At 39.9% G+C, this 19,358-nt stretch overlaps 1 protein-coding gene across 1 annotated transcript in view; it reads left to right on the top strand.

The window, feature by feature from the left end:
- psmd2 (proteasome 26S subunit ubiquitin receptor, non-ATPase 2) overlaps positions 1 to 13,960 on the top strand; it is a 74,798-nt gene extending 60,838 nt beyond the window's left edge. The window contains exons 17-21 of the mRNA XM_072255241.1: positions 709 to 877; positions 5,138 to 5,232; positions 6,063 to 6,189; positions 11,077 to 11,195; positions 13,536 to 13,960. Of these exons, the coding sequence (XP_072111342.1) occupies positions 709 to 877; positions 5,138 to 5,232; positions 6,063 to 6,189; positions 11,077 to 11,195; positions 13,536 to 13,718 (693 nt within the window). The 3' untranslated portion in view covers positions 13,719 to 13,960. The remainder of the gene's footprint in view (positions 1 to 708; positions 878 to 5,137; positions 5,233 to 6,062; positions 6,190 to 11,076; positions 11,196 to 13,535) is intronic.
- The last annotated feature ends 5,398 nt before the right edge of the window (positions 13,961 to 19,358 follow it).

Consider the following 19,358-nt stretch of genomic DNA (forward strand, 5'->3'; position numbering starts at 1 on the left):
CTAATCCCACTTGCCTACGTGGTCAGGGATCCGTCTACATCTTTCCTATCCAAGTACCTCTTTAAATGCCTTTTGAATGTAAAGCCCATTTCCTAGAGAAGATCAGTGACCTATAGCCTTTCAGAAATTGCTTCAAGATTATAAACATTATGTTTCCTTCAAAAGGGGAAAGGATTCACTGTATCCCTCACTCATTGTTTGAATATCCTCTGAAAGGAATTAAAAAGGCTTCATCACATCCAACTTCGCTCTCTGCTCCTTGAATTAAGTAATGTCCTCCATATTCTTTTAATTCAAAGGAGTACAGTAACACCGTGGTTAAGCGAATATACCTGTAATCCAGAGACCTGGGCTATTGATCCAGGCATTTTAACTCAAATTGTGTAGTGACATTTGGGAGCTGGGTTGACTCAAACACCTAACTAAGTGTCCTTTTAGGAAGAAAATGGGTCATATTTATTTGTGCTGGTGAATATTTTGGTTGGCTTTTAGCTAACAATTGAAATGCTTGAGCAAAATGTTGCTTTCAAGAAAATTTATGATGGACAATAATCACTAGCTTTATCAATGGCATCTGTGTTATTAAAATAAATTCTGGTGATACTTGTGCCACTAATTATAATGTAGGATAAAACTAAAAATGGCGTGTACAAAAATTTTGTATAATTTTTATAACTCTAAGACATGTTGATTTTCTTTTTATGGTAGTTACGGTATGGTGAGCCTACTTTAAGACGTGCTGTACCTTTGGCACTGGCACTGATTTCAGTCTCTAATCCACGGTTGAGTATACTGGACACTTTGAGCAAATTCTCTCATGACGCTGATGCAGAAGTTTCTCATAATTCTATCTTTGCCATGGGTATGGTTGGAAGTGGTAAGTAATGTATCGTAATGCTCTTACAGCTGAAATTATTTAGTTGTGGGAACAATAAGAATATGCTATGTCCGTCTTCAGATAACTTTCTGATGTAATCAATATGCATGCTCACGTGTTGAGATGAACAGAATGATTCTGTACTGTCAACTTCACTAAAGTTTAACGCTTATTCTTTAAGGTCATTAACAGCATAATGCTTTCTATATTTTAAACTATTGCAAATCTTGAGATCCCCCTGTGCACACAGTTAAGCTAAATTCATTTTACTAGTAGGAAGTCAAGACACAGTAGGTTTGAAGACGCAAAGTACATCTCCAGCAATGTGACTCTCATCTAGGTGCCATGTATTATATAGGATTCTGCTAGACCTGGTGTTGGGTCATGAGTCTGGCCTAGTGACTGACCTTTCAGTGGGTGGACTGTTAGGGAACAGTGGCCACAATTCCTTAACTTTCAGGATAGGTATGGTCCCTGTGGAGTCTTAAACTGGAGCAGGACAAATTATGAGGGCATTAGCCAGGAACTAAGTTAAAATCTGTCCCAAGCCTTATAAGCTGATCAGACCGGTCGGTGCTTATGCTGGTTTCCATGGCGTGGTGACTGAGAGTACGAGACCCCCCGAGTTAGGACGCCAGTCTATCACGAGGTTAACCCCCAGAATTTTGCCGGTACCCATTTTCAGCTGGGTGGACTGGAGCAGTGTGTGCTTAAGTGCCTTACTCAAGGACACAACACGCTGCCTCGACTTGGGTTCGAACTCACGACCTTTAGATCGCTAGTCCAATGCCTTAACCACTTGGCCATGCGTCACACTTAAGCAGGAACTAAGAAGCTTTAATTGGGAACACCTTTTCTCTGCCAAGTACACGGTTTAAAGGTCAATTGTACAGAGTACAAGCAAGGTATGTTCCTGTTAGAAGGAAGAACAGGATTGGAAAGATAAGAGAACCTTAGATGTCCTCAGGTGATGAATTTAATCAAGAAGAAAAGGGAAAAGTATGTAAAGCTTTGGAAGTTAGGATCAAGTGAACCACATGAGGGGCATAAAGAAGTGAGAAGAGAACTAAATAACAGAATTAGGAAAGCGGCGGGGGGGGGTATGATAAGTCCTTTGCAAGTAGGATTAAGATGAAATCCAGGGTATTCTATATATCAGGAGCAAGAGGATAATGGGGGAGGGGGGGTGGACATTTGCTTGGATGCAAAGAATATGAGTGAGATGCGTTTTGAGGAAAAGTATATGGAGGACCAGGCAATCAATGCTGTGTGTATAAATACATTGGGTATTTAGAGGTCAAGGAGGAGGAAGTGTTGGGCCTCCTAATGAGTATGAAGGTGGATAAGTTCCCAAGGCCTGATGGGATTGCTGGGTCCTTGACCAGCATCTCTAGGTTCCAGAGGGTTAGCAAGTGGCTAATATTGTATTTCTATTTAAGAAGGTAACAAGGGAAAATCCTGAGAGCTACGGACCAGTGCGTCTCACCTCAGTTGTAGGGAAATTGCTGGAGAAGATTCTTAGGACTAGGATATATGAGGATTTGAAAACCCATGGCCAGCATAGCTTCGTGCATACTGTACCAACTGGATTGAGGGTAGGGTAGTGGATGTTGTCTACATGGATTTTAATAAGGCTTTTGACAAAGTCCTTCATGGGAGGCTAATCCAGAAGACTAAGATGCATGGGATCTGCGGCGAATTGGCTGTTTGAACTCAGAACTGGCTTGCACATAGAAAACGGTAGAGGTTGAAGGGACTTATTTGAGCTGGAGGTCAATAATTAGTGGAGCTCCGCATGGATCTGTGCTGGGACCTCTGCTGTTTGTAATATATATAAATGACCTGGATGAAAATGTAGATTGGTGGAGTTGTGGATAGTGTAGAGGACTGGCAAAGAATATAGCACGATATAGATCAGTTGCAGATATGAGCTGAGAAATGTCAGATGGAGTTTAACCCAGATAAATGTGAGGTGTTGCTCGTCGGTGGGACAACTGCAAGGAGACAATACACTGTTATGGGCAAGGATCTTAACGTGTTGCTGAGCAGAAAGAAATTGGGATCCAAGTGCATAGCTTCTTGCTTGTAGCTACACAGGTTGATAAGGTGGTTAAGAAGGCTTATGGAATGCTTGCTTTTATTAGTCGAGGCATTGAGTTCAGGAGGTTATGGTGCAACTTTATATAACTCTGGTTAGGGCACATCTAGGGAATTGTGTACAGTTCTGGTTATGCCACTAAAGGAAGGATGTTGAGGCTTTGGAGAGGGCAGAGAAGGTTTACCAAGATCCTGCCTGGTTTAGAGGGCATGTGCAATCGTGAGATGCATGGGATCTGTGGCGAATTGGCTGTTTGATCTCAGAACTGGCTTGCACATAGAAAACGGTAGTGGTTGAAGGGACTTATTCGAGCTGGAGGTCAATAATCCATCGAATTCCGCATGGATCTGTGCCTCCCTCTCTTGCTTCTTCCATGGCCTTTTGTCTTCTGCTATTAGATTCTCCCTTCTCCAACCCTACATTTCTTTCACCAATCAATTTCCCAACTCCTTACTTCATCCCCCCTCCCAGTTTCACCTATCACCTTGTGTTTCTCTCTCCCCTCCCCCCACATTTAAAATCTACTCTTCATCTTTTCTTCTCCAGTCCTGCTGAATGGTCTGAGCCTGAAATGTTGACTGTACTTTTTTCTATAGATGCTCCCTGGCCAGTTGAGTTCCTCCAGCATTTTGTGTGTGTTGCCTGGATAAACTTGGGTTGTTTTCTCTGGAGCATCGGAGGCTGAGGGGAGATCTGATAGAGGCTTACAAGGTTATGAGAAGGATGGATAGAGTGGACAGAGAATATCTGTTTCCCAGGGTTAAAATGTCTAATACCAGAGGGCATCTGTTGAAGGTGAGAGGGGGTAGGTTCAAGGGGGGTGAGAAGGATACATTTTTTACTTGGAATTATGGATGCCTGGTATGTTGGTAGAGGCAAATACATTAGAGGCTTTTAAAAGGTGTTTGGATAGGCACGTGGATGTAAGGAAGATGGAGGGATATGGACGTGATGTAAGTAGAAGGTATTAGTGTTTGGGTGTTTTGCTTTTTAGCTGGTTCAGTACAACATTGTGGGCCAGTTGGCCTGTTCCTGCCCTGTTCTATGTTTTATCATATGCAGGAACTGTACTGCCATTTTAAAAAAAGTGATAAATTGGCAAGTTCAGGTCATGCTTTATTTCTGCAAATCTTATCCTTTGTTAACATTTGCTTCAATTTATAAATTGTCCAGTGAAGCTTCACTTGTCTTCTTACAATTTGATAGCAGAGATTAGATATTTTCTGTCTGATTTTCAACAACTTCAAAGTACAAGATAGCACATATTCCCAGAAAGCTTGCTTGTTGGCTTAAAGTCATGGTACTAAAATTCAGTTTTTTTCCCATTGGTTGAAATACCAAAGCAGTCATCTTGTACTTCATTGCTGGAAACATTATGCATTTTGCCTTGAGCCAGATCTTAAATTGAGTGAGATTTTTGTTCATATTCAGACTCTAGCTAGAAGCATACGTTTTAGAGGCCCAAGGTTTGACATGTTTTTATTTTGAATTTGAGTTGGAAACAATGTTTTCAGTGTCGATGGCCACTGATAATAATCTGGGGGAAAAACTAATTCACATATAACTTTGATTCCTTTATTTCCATATATGCCACATCTTGCACAATCCACCTGTGATGTGTCATACATAAGTTGTTGTAATAGAGTTCATTTTGGTGACTTGCCCAGATGCCTTTCCAGAGCATCATTGTCCATTTTAGTACATGTGAATGCTGGGTGACGCTGCAAACATGACTGATAATGGAAACAGTTTACATTAATGATCTAATGCAACTACTTCTTTATTTGAGCAGGCTTGAAATAAAATATCTCTCCTGCTAAATGTTAATGTTATTGAATTAGAGTCACCAAAAGCTTTTTCCTTTTGTTATTTTGACTTGTTGAAGATTTGGACATCTTGATACAAACTATATCTGAATCTTAACATTGCTGTTCTTAATTATTTGACATCAGACTCAAAAACCTTATTCTAGTTTGTAATTCTCAGTGTACAAGTTGTACAAATTCTCAGTGCAGTATCAATAAACCCTCATAATTTTGGAGCTTTGCACCTTTGGTATCCTTGTCAGGATAGGCGATCTTTACAATGCAAGACTTTCTGAAATAAATGCAGTGACTGACTATATTTTGTGTATTACAACAATGACCATCTTTCTGTTTAAGGTACCAACAATGCCAGGTTGGCTGCCATGCTGAGGCAATTAGCACAGTACCATGCAAAGGATCCAAATAATCTTTTCATGGTTAGAATAGCACAGGTCAGTGGTTTATCTTCCTTTATAATTCATCGTTTAAGATGGTGAATGATTGAGGGTAAATTGACATATACATTGATTTGCAACTCTAATAATTTGTATATCAAATATTTTACACATTTTAATCCTTTAATTAATCAATCCCAAGATGCATTTAGTTTTAAAATGTTATAGTGACCATGAATTCAGTCACTAATGGAGTTTTTAATCCGTACTTAATCGGAGCAATGTGATTCAGAATGTATATAGAAGGAAACAGTCAATCTCATTGGCAAGGCTCAAATGAGTTGTATCAATTTGACTGAAGTACAGCAGAAACTTGGTACGCAGGCAAAACTGTACAATGCCTTTACTAAAGAAGAATATTGTCTGAAGTAGACAACTGAAAAAGTGCTGATGTCGATATAAATTCTTAATTTGTACAATGGTGTGGTTTTTTTTTAACCAAATGGTTAATGTTAACAATTAACTACAGTGTCTATTCTCTGGGAAGCAATGAACCATCATTGCCAGGAGATTTTTTTCCACAATACACTGTACTATATATTTGAGCTCGTGCATTAAATGATGCTCTTTATTTTCCATTGCAATAATTTGATCAGTTCTTATTTGGAACACTAGGTGGAGCAACCTAATTGACTGGAAGGGAGAAGTGGCAGTAGCCATCTTGTCCATTTGCAAGCCAGTACTATACTAGATAGTGACATGGCACTGTATTAGTGGGTATTTGGATTTGGCTGGAGTTCTATTGATTACCTTTATTAACTACTGATATTTTATAATGGAATTCAATGTCAGGTTAATTGAATTTTGTTTTGTATTCCTATAACTAGGGTTTGACTCATCTTGGAAAGGGAACACTCACACTGTGTCCATACCACAGTGATAGACAACTGATGAGCCAAGTAGCAGTGGCTGGTCTTCTCACCGTACTGGTCTCATTCCTCGATGTAAAGAACAGTAAGTTTTCATGTTGCTGTGCATAGGTTGGTAACACATAGCTAACAGAATTATTAATAATAGTTGTATAAAAATTGAAAGAATGTAAAATTGGAACAACATGAAACTAGGCCTCAAAGTTACTCTTTTCATCAGTTTTAGCTGTCATGCCTTGTCTTTGCAAACTCCTCAGGAAGTAGAGGTGCGGCCTTGTTTTCATAATTGCACTTGCATGCTAGGCCCAGGGCAAGTCATCCAAAATAACATCGAAGAATTTAAAGCTGCTGACTCTCTTGGCCTTAGATCCTCCAATGAGGACTGGCTAATGGACCTCTGGCTTCCTTCTCCTGGAGTTAATAATCAGCTCCTTAGTCTTGCTGACATTGAGTAAGATGTTGTTAAGATTTCACCTTATAGGAAATAATAGTATTCAAACCTTGCCACAGCTGTTATGCATCTGATCGTAACTTCACATAAAATTGCCATTTGTTCTTACGCTAGCCTTCTGTAGGACTCACCTGGAATGTTTGTAGGGTTCTGGATCGACAGTCTTAAAGACACAGATCTAACGCTTAACAGAACTGCGAATCTCCTAGTTGATCCACGACTTCTGGTTTGTGCCTGATATGTCCTTAAAAATACACACTCATTCCCACAGGTTTTGATGAAGTTGGTGTTGACTGTGGCATAATCATTCAGATGTGAAGCTGAATCCCTGAATATGGTCAGTAAGATCATGGTTGATCTAATCTTTGGCCTCAACCCTATTTCCCTGCCAGTCCCTATATCATTCCCTTTGCTGTACAAAAATCTCAACCTTGATTATACTTAAACACTAAGCAGATTCCAGTCCCTCATCTCTTTTCTGCTTACAAGTATCATCGTTAAGCATTGAAGTAATTTTTCTCATAGCAATTTTACTGTGGCCAATGGTATTCTTAAATCATTTCATGTTACTGACAACTAGCGTTTGAACCACCATACCCTCGCTAATCAACAAGCTCCAAAACCTGGGCCTCTGTACCTCCCTCTGTAAGCGGATCCTTGACATCCTCATCAGGCAACAACAGTCAATGCGGATCGGAACTAACATCTCCTTGCTGGTAGTCAACACTGGCACACCTCAAGGTTGTGTGCTTAGTCCACTGTTCTACTCTCTCTACACCTATGACTGTGTTGCTAGGTGCAACTCAAAAGCAATTTATAAATTTTCTGATGACAGAACTATGGTTCGTAGAAAATTAGATGGGGACAAGGAGGCATACAGGAGTGAGCTAGATCAACTGGTTGAGTGGTGTCGCAACAACAGCCTTGGATTCAATGTCAGTGAGAACAAGGAATTGATTGTGAACTTCAGGAAGGGGAAGTCAAGAGAACACATCATCGAGAGATCAGCAGTGGAAAGGGTGAGCAGTTTTAAGTTCCTGGTTCTCAACGTCTCTAAAGATTTATCCTGGGCCAACATATTGAAGCAATTGCAAAGAAGGAGCGACAGTGGCTTTAGTTCATTAGAAATTTGAGGAGTCTGTTTATGTCACCAAAGACACTCTGGGATATCTACAGATGTACTATGGAGAGCATTCTAGCAGGTGGTATCACCGTCTGGTATGGAAGGGCCACTGCACAGGATTGGAAAAAGCTGCACAAAGTTGAGAGCAACCCACACAAAATGCAGCCCAGGCAGCAACTATAGGAAGAGGTACAGTGGACGTTTCAGGCTGAGACCCTTTGTCAGGACTAACTGAAAGAAGAGATAGTAAGAGATTTGAAAGTGGGAGGGAGAGGTCCGAAATGATACGAGAAGGCAGGAGGGGGAGGGATGGAGCTAAGAGCTGGAAAGTTGATTGGCAAAAGGGATACAGGGCTGGAGAAGGGAGGGGATCATGGGACGGGAGGCCTAGGGAGAAAGGAAGGGGGAGGGGAGCATCAGAGGAAGATATAGTGAGAGGGACAGAGGGAGAAAAAAGAAAGCGAGGGGAAAAAATAATAAGTAAGGGATGGGGTAAGAAAGGGAGGAGGGGCATTAATAGAAATTAGAGAAGTCACTGTTCATGCCATCAGGTTGGAGGCTGCCCAGAAGGAATATAAGGTGTTGTTCCTCCAACCTGAGTGTGGCTTCATCTTTACAGTAGAGGAGGCCATGGATAGACATGTCAGAATGGGAATGGGACGTGGAATTAAAATGTGTGGCCACTGGGAGATCCTGCTTTCTCTGGCAGACTGAACGTAGGTGTTCAGCAAAACAGTCTCCCAGTCTGCGTCGAGTCTCACCAATATATAGAAGGCCGCACTGGGAGCACCAGACACAGTGTATCGCCCCAGCCGACTCACAGGTGAAGTGTCGCCTCACCTGGAAGGACTGTCTGGGGCCCTGAATGGTGGTGAGGGAGGAAGTGTAAGGGCATGTGTAGCACTTGTTCCACTTACAAGGATAAGTGCCGGGAGGGAGATCGGTGGGAAGGGATGGGGGGGACGAATGGACAAGGGAGTCGCGTAGGGAGCGATCCCTGTGGAAAGCAGAAAGAGGTGGGGAGGGAAAGATGTGCTTGGTGGTGGGATCCTGTTGGAGGTGGCAGAAGTTACGAAGAATTATATGTTGGACCCGGTGGGGTGGTAGGTGAGGACAAGGGGAGCCCTATCCCTACTGGAGTGGCGCGAGGATGGGGTGAGAGCAGATATGTAAACAAAGTTGTAAACTCAGCTAGCACCATCATGGGTACTAGGCTGCCCAGCATCAAGGACACCGTCAAAACACGATGCCTCAAAAAGGCGGCATCCATCATTAAAGACCCCCATTACCCAAGACATGCTCTTCTCATTGCTGCCTTCAAGGAGGCAGTACAGGAGCCTGAAGACACACAACCAACATTTTAACAACAGCTCTCATTGCTGCCTTCAAGGAGGCAGTACAGGAGCCTGAAGACACACAACCAACATTTTAGCAGCTTCTTCCCTACCACTATCGGATTTCAGAAACCACGATGAACCTTTGGACACTACCTCACTATTTGTTTTCTTTTCCTTTCCTCTCTCTTTGCACGACATATTTAATTTAATTTTTTATATGTACAGTGGATTCTGGTTAATTGGGACGCATCAGGATCAGTATATTTTGGCCCAATTAGCCCAAGTTTCATTGAAATAGTTAAAAGGGTATTTAAAAAAAAAAAGACAAAAATTATGTATTTAAATAATACTACTAAAATTACTACAGTACTTTAAAACTGTATTAGTTCCTATAGTTATCGATACAGGAACTCATTCAGTGTACACTGATATACTCTTTTGCTCAACTGTAAATGAACCATACTAGTGCAGATAATGGACTGCCTTCATATAATGCTTTCGACTATTGCATTGTCCAAATTTTCATTTTAATTGTAACATTCAAGATGATTGTTGATATCTTGTAATTCTTTGTAGTGCTTAACTTGTTGAAGATATGAAATTATGTTACTTTTACTCCCGGTCGTTTCTGGAATCTCCAAGCTTGAATGTTTGAAACCGCTGTGAGCAAAAGAGTTCTGAATTGTCTTACCACTTATTACTTGCTAACCATCAGTGACAAAAATCACTTTTTTTGAACAAAAGCATGCAAGTGACACTATTTAAAAACTTTTTGCTCTAAGCATAGCGTAGTGTCTAACGGCCACACGCAATGCACGTGACTGACACTAGAAATCTTCAGCAATAGTCTTCTGCCCCAGTTAAGTTCCAGATAAATGAACTGAATCCTGGCTATTTTCACAATTTGGTCTTTAAGAGGTGTGCCATATAAGCAGCTGCGCTGATTAACTGATAGCCCAATTAACCAAAATTTCTTATTCTCATTTATAGTTTTTTTTATTATGTATTGCAATCTACTGCTGCTGCAGTACAACATGTTTCATGACAAATGCCAGTGATAATAAACCTGATACTGATTCTGATTTTTAAAAGCACTTGTTAAAAAATGTCTGAGCCCTGACACCTGGTTAAGTGAATGGATTCTGTAAAGTAAATGATACGCAAAGGCACCCAAAGAAAAACACCAGTTTTAAATTTTTAAAAAATGTTGGTTGGCAAAAGGGAGATCTGTTAATACTGGAAAGGGAATATAGTGCTTAAATGAATAAGTCCACACTTATACTGTTCATTTTCAGGATGTAGGTATGGCCGTCAAGCCAGTATTTATCACTAATCCTTAACTGCCCATTTTGAATCACTGCTGCCATGTTATTTAGAGGGTACTAAGGAGTGAATAGTATATTTCCAAGTCATGGCATGTGTGACTTGGAGGTAAACTTGCACTTGGTTGCTTTTCCATGTGTCTGCTGCTCGCATCCTTTCAGGCTGAGGTTGCATATTTGGGTGATGGTATTGAAGAAGCCTTAATAAGAAGCTGCAATGGATTTTGCAGATGTTACACACTGCAACCACAGTTTACCAGTAATGGAATGAACTAATGATAGGATTGTCAAGTGGGTTGTTTTGCCCCAGATGATACTGAGTTACTTGAATGATGTTGGAGCTGCAGATCTCCATGCATTTGGAGAGTGTTCCACTATACTATGAGCTTAAGCCTTCTGCACATCTGATAGATTTTACTGATGACTTTTGTGAGTTGCTTGCTGCAGACAAACCCATTTCTGATCTCTTGCATCTGTGGTATTTGTGTCTCATCCAATGAATTTTCTGGTTAATTGTGGCTTCTCTAATGTTGACCATGCAAGACTTAGTGACAATGCAACTGATTATTTTTGTTTAGATTCTCCTGAAGTTGGTTATTGTCTGCCATTGGTGTACTGTAGGAGTTACTTGAGAGCTATCAGCCCATTTCTAAATCTGGGGGATACAATCTTAGCAAAATTTGAAACGAAGGAAGTTGAAGTAAAAATGTTGGAATAATGTTTTTTATTTTTTTTGCAGTAATTCTTGGGAAGTCCCATTATATTCTCTATGGACTGGTTGCAGCAATGCAACCTCGTATGCTAGTTACTTTCGATGAAGAGCTCCATCCTTTGCCGGTATCAGTCCGTGTTGGCCAGGTAGGAATGTAGATGCTGCAGTCATCACTATTTTCAAATCTATGCTTCCAATATTAGCTGTCTTATAAAGGGTGTGATTCACTTGGCAAAATACAAACACTACAGAACATTGAGTTGTTCGCACTTGCCAAGAATGCAGATTAAACACCTTGGGCCTGACAATTTATTTTAAGGTGTAAGTTCACATCTCTAGTTCTCTGCTGAGGCTTTTTCCTTTGGGGAAAATAGCAGACAAGTTACCTGTGAAGCAGTAACATTTGTAAAACTCTCCATAAAGAAAAATGACTAATATATAAACGTAATTTCAAAAAAATTATAGTCCTTCATTACTAAATGTGTGCGGCGCATGGCCAAGTGGTTAGGGCATTGGACTGGCGACCTGGAGATCATGGGTTCGAGCCTTGGCTGAGGCAGCTTGTGTGTCCTTGAGCAAGGCACTTAACCACACAATGCTCCCCTCTATCCAGCTGAGAATGGGTACCGGCAAAACTGCTGGGGGTTGACCTCGCGATAGACTGGTGTCCTATCCGGGGGGAGGGAGACTCGTATTCTTCAGTCGCTTCACGCCACGGAAACCGGCATAAGCACTGGCCTGATGGGCCACAAGGCTCATGACAGACTTTAATTACTAAATGTATGGAATGAGTTGATGATGCCAGTCTCCAACATCAAAGTTGGATTGCAGATGGTAAAACAGAAGCAATTCCTTTTAAGAACAAATCACTATCCTTTTTCTTGCAGACAGTATGTCTGTGCAAGACAGTACATGTGCTAGTTAGTTATTTTGTATGTATTGCATTTAGTCAGTTAAAACTTATCAATATATATTCCTTCCTATCTAATTTGATCTCATATATGTTTTGTTTAGTAGCAGACCTGTTAATTGTACCATAAAAGCATCCAAGCACAATAAAACATCAGAGTAGAATTAGGCCATTTGGCCCATTGAGTCTGCTGCAGCATTCCATCATGACTGATTTATTTTCCCTCTCAACCCCATTCTTCTACTTTCTCCCTGTAACCTTTGACACCTTTACTATCAGCCTCCGCTCTAAATATACCCAATGACTTGGCCTCCACAGTCATCTGTGGCAGTGCATACCATAGGTTCACACCTTCTAACTAAAAAAAATTCTTCCTCGTTTTTGTTATAATCTAAAGGGGCTTACTTGTACTCTGAGACTGTACCCTCTGGTCCTAGACTACTCCCACTATAGGAAACATCCTCTCCACATCCACTCTGTCTTGGCCTTTCAATATTTAATAGGTTTCAATGGTATTTCCCCCTTAATTTTCTAAACTGCACTGAGCCCAGGCCCAGAGCCATCATTTGCTCCTTGTACATTAACTGTTCCATTTCCAGGATGATTCTTGTGAACCTTCTCTGGACTTTCTCTGATGTCAGCACATCCTTAGATAGGGAACCAGCACTTCTCACCATATTCCAAGTGTGTTTTGATCAATGCCTTGTAAAGCCTCAGCATTACTTTGTTTTTTTTTATTCCAGTCTTCTCAAAATGATTGCTAATGTTATATTTGCCTTCCTTACTACCTACTCAACCTGCAAGTTAACTTTCAGTTAATCTTGCATCAGGACTCCAAAGTCCCTTTGCACCTCTGATTTCTGAGTTTGCTTCCTGTTTAGAAAATAGTCTTCACCTTTATTCCTTCTACCAAGGTGTATAACTGTACATGTCCCTATACTGTATTATATGTGCCATTATTTTGCCTATTTTCCTAATTGGTCCAAGTCCTTCTGCAGACTCCTTGCTTCCTCAACTGTCTTTGTATCATCTGCAAACTTGGCCACAAGGCCATCAGTTCTGTTATCCAGATCATTGGCAGATAACATGAGAAGAAGCAGTCATAACACTGATCCCTGCAGAACACCACTAGTCACCAGCAGCCAACCAAGGAAGGTCCCCTTTATTCCCACTCTTTGCCTCTTGCCGGTCAGCCAATGCTAGTATCTATCCTGTAATACCATGAGTTCCTATCTTGTTTAGCAGCCTCATGTGTGATACCACAGATCAAGTTGAAAGTCTGCTGATATCAGTGGGAATGAAAAGTTGAAAAAAACATCTTTCCTTGTCTTTCTTTGGCATATGCGGGTTACATATATCGTAGATATTAGATTGGATGACATTGTGATAAGCATTGGGTTAGCATTTGAATATTAGAGCTCAAATGACCCTGTACTTCTGACCCTGCACACTGTAGTTTGTGCAAACAACTTTGGGAGAAATTATCAGACAGTCTTAAGTGGGAAAAGAAAAGGACTGGGAATCTAAAGTGTGAGTCAAATTGTTGAAGATCCATTAACTTTTTTTCTCATTGCAGGCTGTGGATGTTGTAGGGCAAGCAGGAAAGCCCAAGACTATCACAGGATTTCAGACGCACACCACGCCTGTGCTATTAGCACATGGTGAAAGAGCTGAATTGGCAACTGAAGAGTACACACCTCTAACCCCAATCCTAGAGGGATTTGTCATTTTGCGCAAAAATCCCAATTATAGTGTGTAGTTTGTACCTAATATTTGGCCCTCTGTATATGGAGTTTCTTTTGAAGAAGTCATCCATAGATCTATGCCCGCAAATACTGTTGATCTATTGGTGAAATATTTGCAACTTTACTCTTGAGCCAGTTTTGAATATTGGTTCAGAGCTTCTATATTTTATATTACTTTTACCGCATGATGGATGTCCTTCATTAAATTTTGTTATAATTCTACAGTATCTAAATAAACTTATTTCTGGTCCATAAATCTAGGTTTGTTTGCAGTGTTAATATTTTAGTGATTTTTGTTCTATTTATGTCCCATATTATGCTATCAGTGCACATGATGTATTAATATCACCATTTTAAACTAATATCAAAAAGAGGGGACATTTAGAGCAGGAAAAAAACTTTTTAAAACCATCTTGTACAAACAGAACAAATGAATTGTTTCCATGTTTCTGATCAAGCTCCATATGATCCCTATTGAAACAAACTTTTGATGCATGTGAAAATCATTTAAGAAAAAAGTGTGCTTGACTAGGTGTCACGGTAGCATAGTGGTTAGCGCAGTGCTATTACAGCTTGGGGTGTTTTAGAGATCAATTCAATGAGAACATCAGATAGATATTTTGGGTTTGATTTGTTTTACTGATAATTAAAGGAATGCCTCCCCTCCCACAGCACACTTTTCTCCCCAGTGATCTACTTTTATTTTTTGTATTTTTATATTGATAAATCTTTTTGTGGTATAGTGTCAGCAATGTAATTTAGATTAACTATGGCTTTTATAATGCTGGTGTATGTTGCTGGCTTGCGTATTCTACAGTGAAAAGTGTAACTGAGTATCTCATTATGAGTTTTGGGAGGGGAAGAAACCTGTGTTAGCAAAAAAAGATAGGATTCAGGTGATGTTTTTGAGGGCATAGGTATCATGCATCTTACAATGATACAGGAATAGGCTATCTTAGGGCAGTGCCTGCAATTACATTAGTTCCATTCAACTTTGTTTTCTGTGCTCCAAGAAAATTATTTAACAATTTGTTACAATTTATCATGGAAATATAAAGTTGATCTATTGCTAAAAGGCACTTTAATTGAGAAAATATGGTTTCACAGAGGATTATTAGAGTCAGCATAATAACAGCTTGGAACCAGCCCCCTTCGTCCAACATTCATCCCATCATGGTGCTGATCATACTAGACCCATTTGCTTGCATTTGGCTTGTATCCCTCTAAACCCTTCCTATCCATGTACCTATTCAAAATGGCTTTTGAGTGTTCTTATTATTCCTGCCTCAATTTTCTCTGGTAGTCCATTCCATATATGCACCACCCTCTATAAGAAAAAGTTGCTGCCTGGGTCCCTCTAAAATCTCCAGCTCTCACTTAAACCTATTTAATTTTTTTAAAGATTAAAGTTTGTCATGAGCCTTGTGGCCCATCAGACCAGTGCTTATGCTGGTTTCTGTGGTATGAAGCAACTGAGAGTACGAGACTCCCCCCTGAATAGGACGCCAGTCTATCGCAAGGTTAAACCTATACCCACCAGTTTTTAGTTCCCCTTCCATTGGAAAAAGATTCTATATTTACCCTAACTATGCCCCTCATAATTTTATGCACCTCTAAAAGGTCACACCTCAATCTCCTTTGCTCCAAAGAATAAAGTCCCAACCTGCTTAACTTCTCCCTATAATTCAGTGCCCTCAAGTTATGGCTGCATCCTCATAAATCTTCACTGCACTCTTTCCAGATTATTAATGTATTTCCTATGACAGAACATCTGAAACTGTATCCAATATTCCAAGTGCAGTCTCACCAGCATCTTGTACAACTGTAATATGTTCCACTCATACAGTGCCCTGTCTGATGAAAGCCAGCATCCTAAACTCACTTCCACCAACTACCTGTGATGCCACCTGTACTTGGATGTACTGTACCTGTATTCCTGGGTCCCTTTATTCCAAAGCACTCCCCAATTGAAAGCTGAGCTAAAAATCAAAATGTAAAAATAATAGGCAAGTCAAGTTATCTGGAAGCCTCTTGGGCTGGAGCTTAGCATGTGATACCATCTGCATCGAAGAACACAAAATTAACATGATGGCATGACTACTGTAACGATTTCTCCTTCCAGTAAAAATTTTTATCCCCTCCCCTCTTCTATTCCCCATTCTGGCTTTTTATCTCTGCTCACCTGCCTATCACTTTCCCCAGGTCTCCTGCTCCTTCCCTTTCTCCTGTGGTACACTCTCCTCTCGTACCAGGTTCCTCCTTCAGCTCTTTACCTTTCCCATCCACTTGGCTTCACATATCACTTTCTAGCTAGCCTCCTTTCCCCTCCTCCCCCCCCCACCCCCACCTTTTCTTTGGTGTCTTCCCCTTTCCGTTTTAGTCCTGAAGAAGGGTTTCGGCCTGGCACATCGACTGTTTATTCATTTCCATGGATGCTGCTTGACCTGAGTTCTTCCAGCATTTTGTGTGTGTTGCCTTGGATTTCCAGCATCTGCAGACTTTACATGGTACAGAAGCAAGTTTAGTTATTTTTGTTTGTCACAGACTCATAGCAAAGTAGAGATTTGACTCTGAAGTAACCCTCCTTCAAGCTATCTTTTGCATATACTGTAGTGATGTGCACAGGATTTCAAATGAATATGAAGTATGACCTGTGCAAAATTAGTAAATTTCTTTTGATTTAAATTCATATGTCCATGAGATCCATCTTATTATTTCACTATCTATGTCAATAACAACTTACATTGAATGGAAAATTTCATTGAATAATAAATCATACCTAAATTCCTCTTGTATATTTTGCAACTGACAGTTCATTTGTATTCTTCATTCTATTTTAAACATGCATTGTCTTGAATTTGTACACAAAATACATTAGTTCATGTTTGAATGCTATTGATGTGTATATTTGGTTTTTGGGGTTCCAGGACAAGATTCTTCCATGACAGGTGAAGCATCAGTGATTGGGTGAGGTGTAGAGGGAAGTGCAGGTGGAAATGAAATACTGTTGCTAGAATTTTCAGACTTGGTATTCATAGAATTTGGAAGCATGCCTGTGCAGGCTCTTAGAGAACTATCAAATATATCCCAAAAATAAGCTCTGCCCTTCTGCATATTAAAAAGCTATCAAATTTATTGAATCCTTGTTAGATGAAACTATCTGGAGCAAATAAATGGTGCTGCTTTTTGTAATAAGCAATAATTCTTTCCACATTCTTAAAGAAGTTAATAGCAAAAACTCTTCAAGTTACTGAGACTGCATGTATTATTTCTGGGACACACCCAACTTACTCATGGAGAGCATAGGAGAATTTTGGCAACAGGTAAGACTTTAGAACTTCTTGTTTATACTGCAGTAATGCTGAGGTTTAACCATTTAAAGTACAGGTTGAATACTCCATATCTTAAATTCCAAAATCTGAAAACCTGTGTAATCTGACTTTCTTTAAGTGCTATATGATAAGGAAAATTTCACAAGGCGCTGGGAAGCTTCCCAGGGGATGCACAAGTCTGCGCACTACAGACAGTTTTGAGAAGTGACGTCACATATATAATGAACGGCAATGAGATTTGTTAGCTTTGGAGGGAACATATCCTACTTAATGGTGTGCTGATCATGAAACAAGCGAAGATCTATCACGACAAAGTGAAAATTGAAGGTAATTGTGAATATTCAGCAGGCTGGTTGCAGAAATTTAAGAAAAGTTATGGCATTAAATGGCTGTATCAGAATACACTGTGTGATGACCAAGTATAAGACAAAGACGGATTACCAGTAGCACATAAGTTCAGTGTTGGAAATGATGGCAATCCAAAGCTATCTCATTATATATTCCAAAACCTGAAATGCAAAACACTTCTGGCCCCAAACATTTTGGATAAGGAGTACTCAACCTGTAATTAGTATAGTGGTAGGACCAGAGGGGGGAAATTCCAATAGATTATGAGTAAGTCTGTAACTAATGGTCCTATTAATGTGCTTTACATGTAAATGTTAATGCCTCACCTCAGGATGCAAGAGGAAATGTTAATTAAAACCTCATTGGAAATCTAAATGCCAGGATGAAACAGTGGTGCAGCAGGTAGTGTTGCTACCTCAAAGCTCAAGACACTGGATATTATAAAGTCCTTGAGTGTCATCTTTATATAGTTTTCAGCCCAAGTGCTTCAGTTTCCTCCCCTTTCTCAAAGATATGTGGATAGTGCTGTTGTCTCAGCACCAATGACCCAGAGTTGATTCTGACTTCCAGTGCAGACTTGCAGATAAGTTACTTGTACTGCAACTGGGTGGCAAGAAAATTGATGGTTGAGGGAGAATTGTTACAAAGAAAGTACAGCAGTGACTCTAATTTCTCAGAAGTTTGTGAAGAATTGGTATGTCATCTAAAACTTTTGACAAACTTCTATACATGTGTGGTGGAGAGCATATTGACTGGTTGCATCATGGCCTGGTATGGAAACACCAATATCCTTGTGGATACAGCCCAGTCCATCACAGGTAAAGCTCTTCCCACCATTGAGTACATCTATGTGGAGTATCCTCTCAGGAAAGCAGCATCCATCATTAAGGACCCCCATCATCCATGCTCTCTTCTCACTGTTGCCATTAGAAAGAAGGTACAGGAGCCTCAGGACCCACATCAGCAGTTTCAGGAACACTTAATACCATCAGGGTCTTGAACAACAGCAGATAACTTCACTCACTCCATCACTGAACTGGACTCACTTTCAAGGTCTCCATCTCATGTTCTCAGTATTTATTTGTTTGTTTGTTTATTTATTGCTTTTTTCTCTTTCGTATTTGCACTATCTGATTTTTTTTGCACATTGGTTGTTGTCCAGTTGTCCGCCCTGTTGGGTATGGTCTTTTATAGGTACTATTGTGGGATTTTTTTGTATTTACTGTTATTGCCTGCAAGAGAAGGAATCTCAGTTGTATATGATGATTTGTTTCTTAACAAATTTACTTTCCACTTTGAAATGTTGGACATGTGAAAACTAATAAGTTACAGGAAGATAAGTGAGTAATATGAGTATGAAAGATGGAAATGACTGAAAGCCAAATGACCACCTATACATTTAGAAAATATAAAATCATTAGGAATTTGTGCAGCAGTTTAACTTGGAGTAAATGCAGGGAATTGAGATTAAAATCATTTCTGTAGGTCTGTATCTAAACTTTTAAATTGATGTTAAGAATAGGCCTGAGGAATTGCTGTATAGTCACAGTTGCTTTTTTTTAAAGTAACACCATTACTCATTCCAGTGACTCAAATAGAAAGTTAATGATGCTATGGCACTGTTCCAAGACCAACAAAAATTCTGGTTTCCTAGCATTTGGTTCTCTGGTTCTGCAATGTCAGCCTTGTTTGATGGTACACTCTTGACTATGAATCAGAAGATTGTGGGATCTAATCACAGTTTAATGACACTGCTTACTTCAAGATGGTACTTCAATGCAGTGGTATAGGAGAACTCTGTTCACTCAAATCTTTCTCATTCACTTGGAAAGCAAGGTGAAATGGCTGAAAGTCTGACCGAAAATATAAATAATTTTATAAATGAGATTCTGACACTTGAATGCTTGTTAAGCTCACAACAGATTCAAGCACTCTTATGCCCATAAAATGGGTGAGTTCATTGTCAATATTATT

The sequence above is a fragment of the Mobula birostris genome, chromosome 4 (assembly GCF_030028105.1).
Source record: "Mobula birostris isolate sMobBir1 chromosome 4, sMobBir1.hap1, whole genome shotgun sequence".
Taxonomy (NCBI): Eukaryota; Metazoa; Chordata; class Chondrichthyes; order Myliobatiformes; family Myliobatidae; genus Mobula; species Mobula birostris.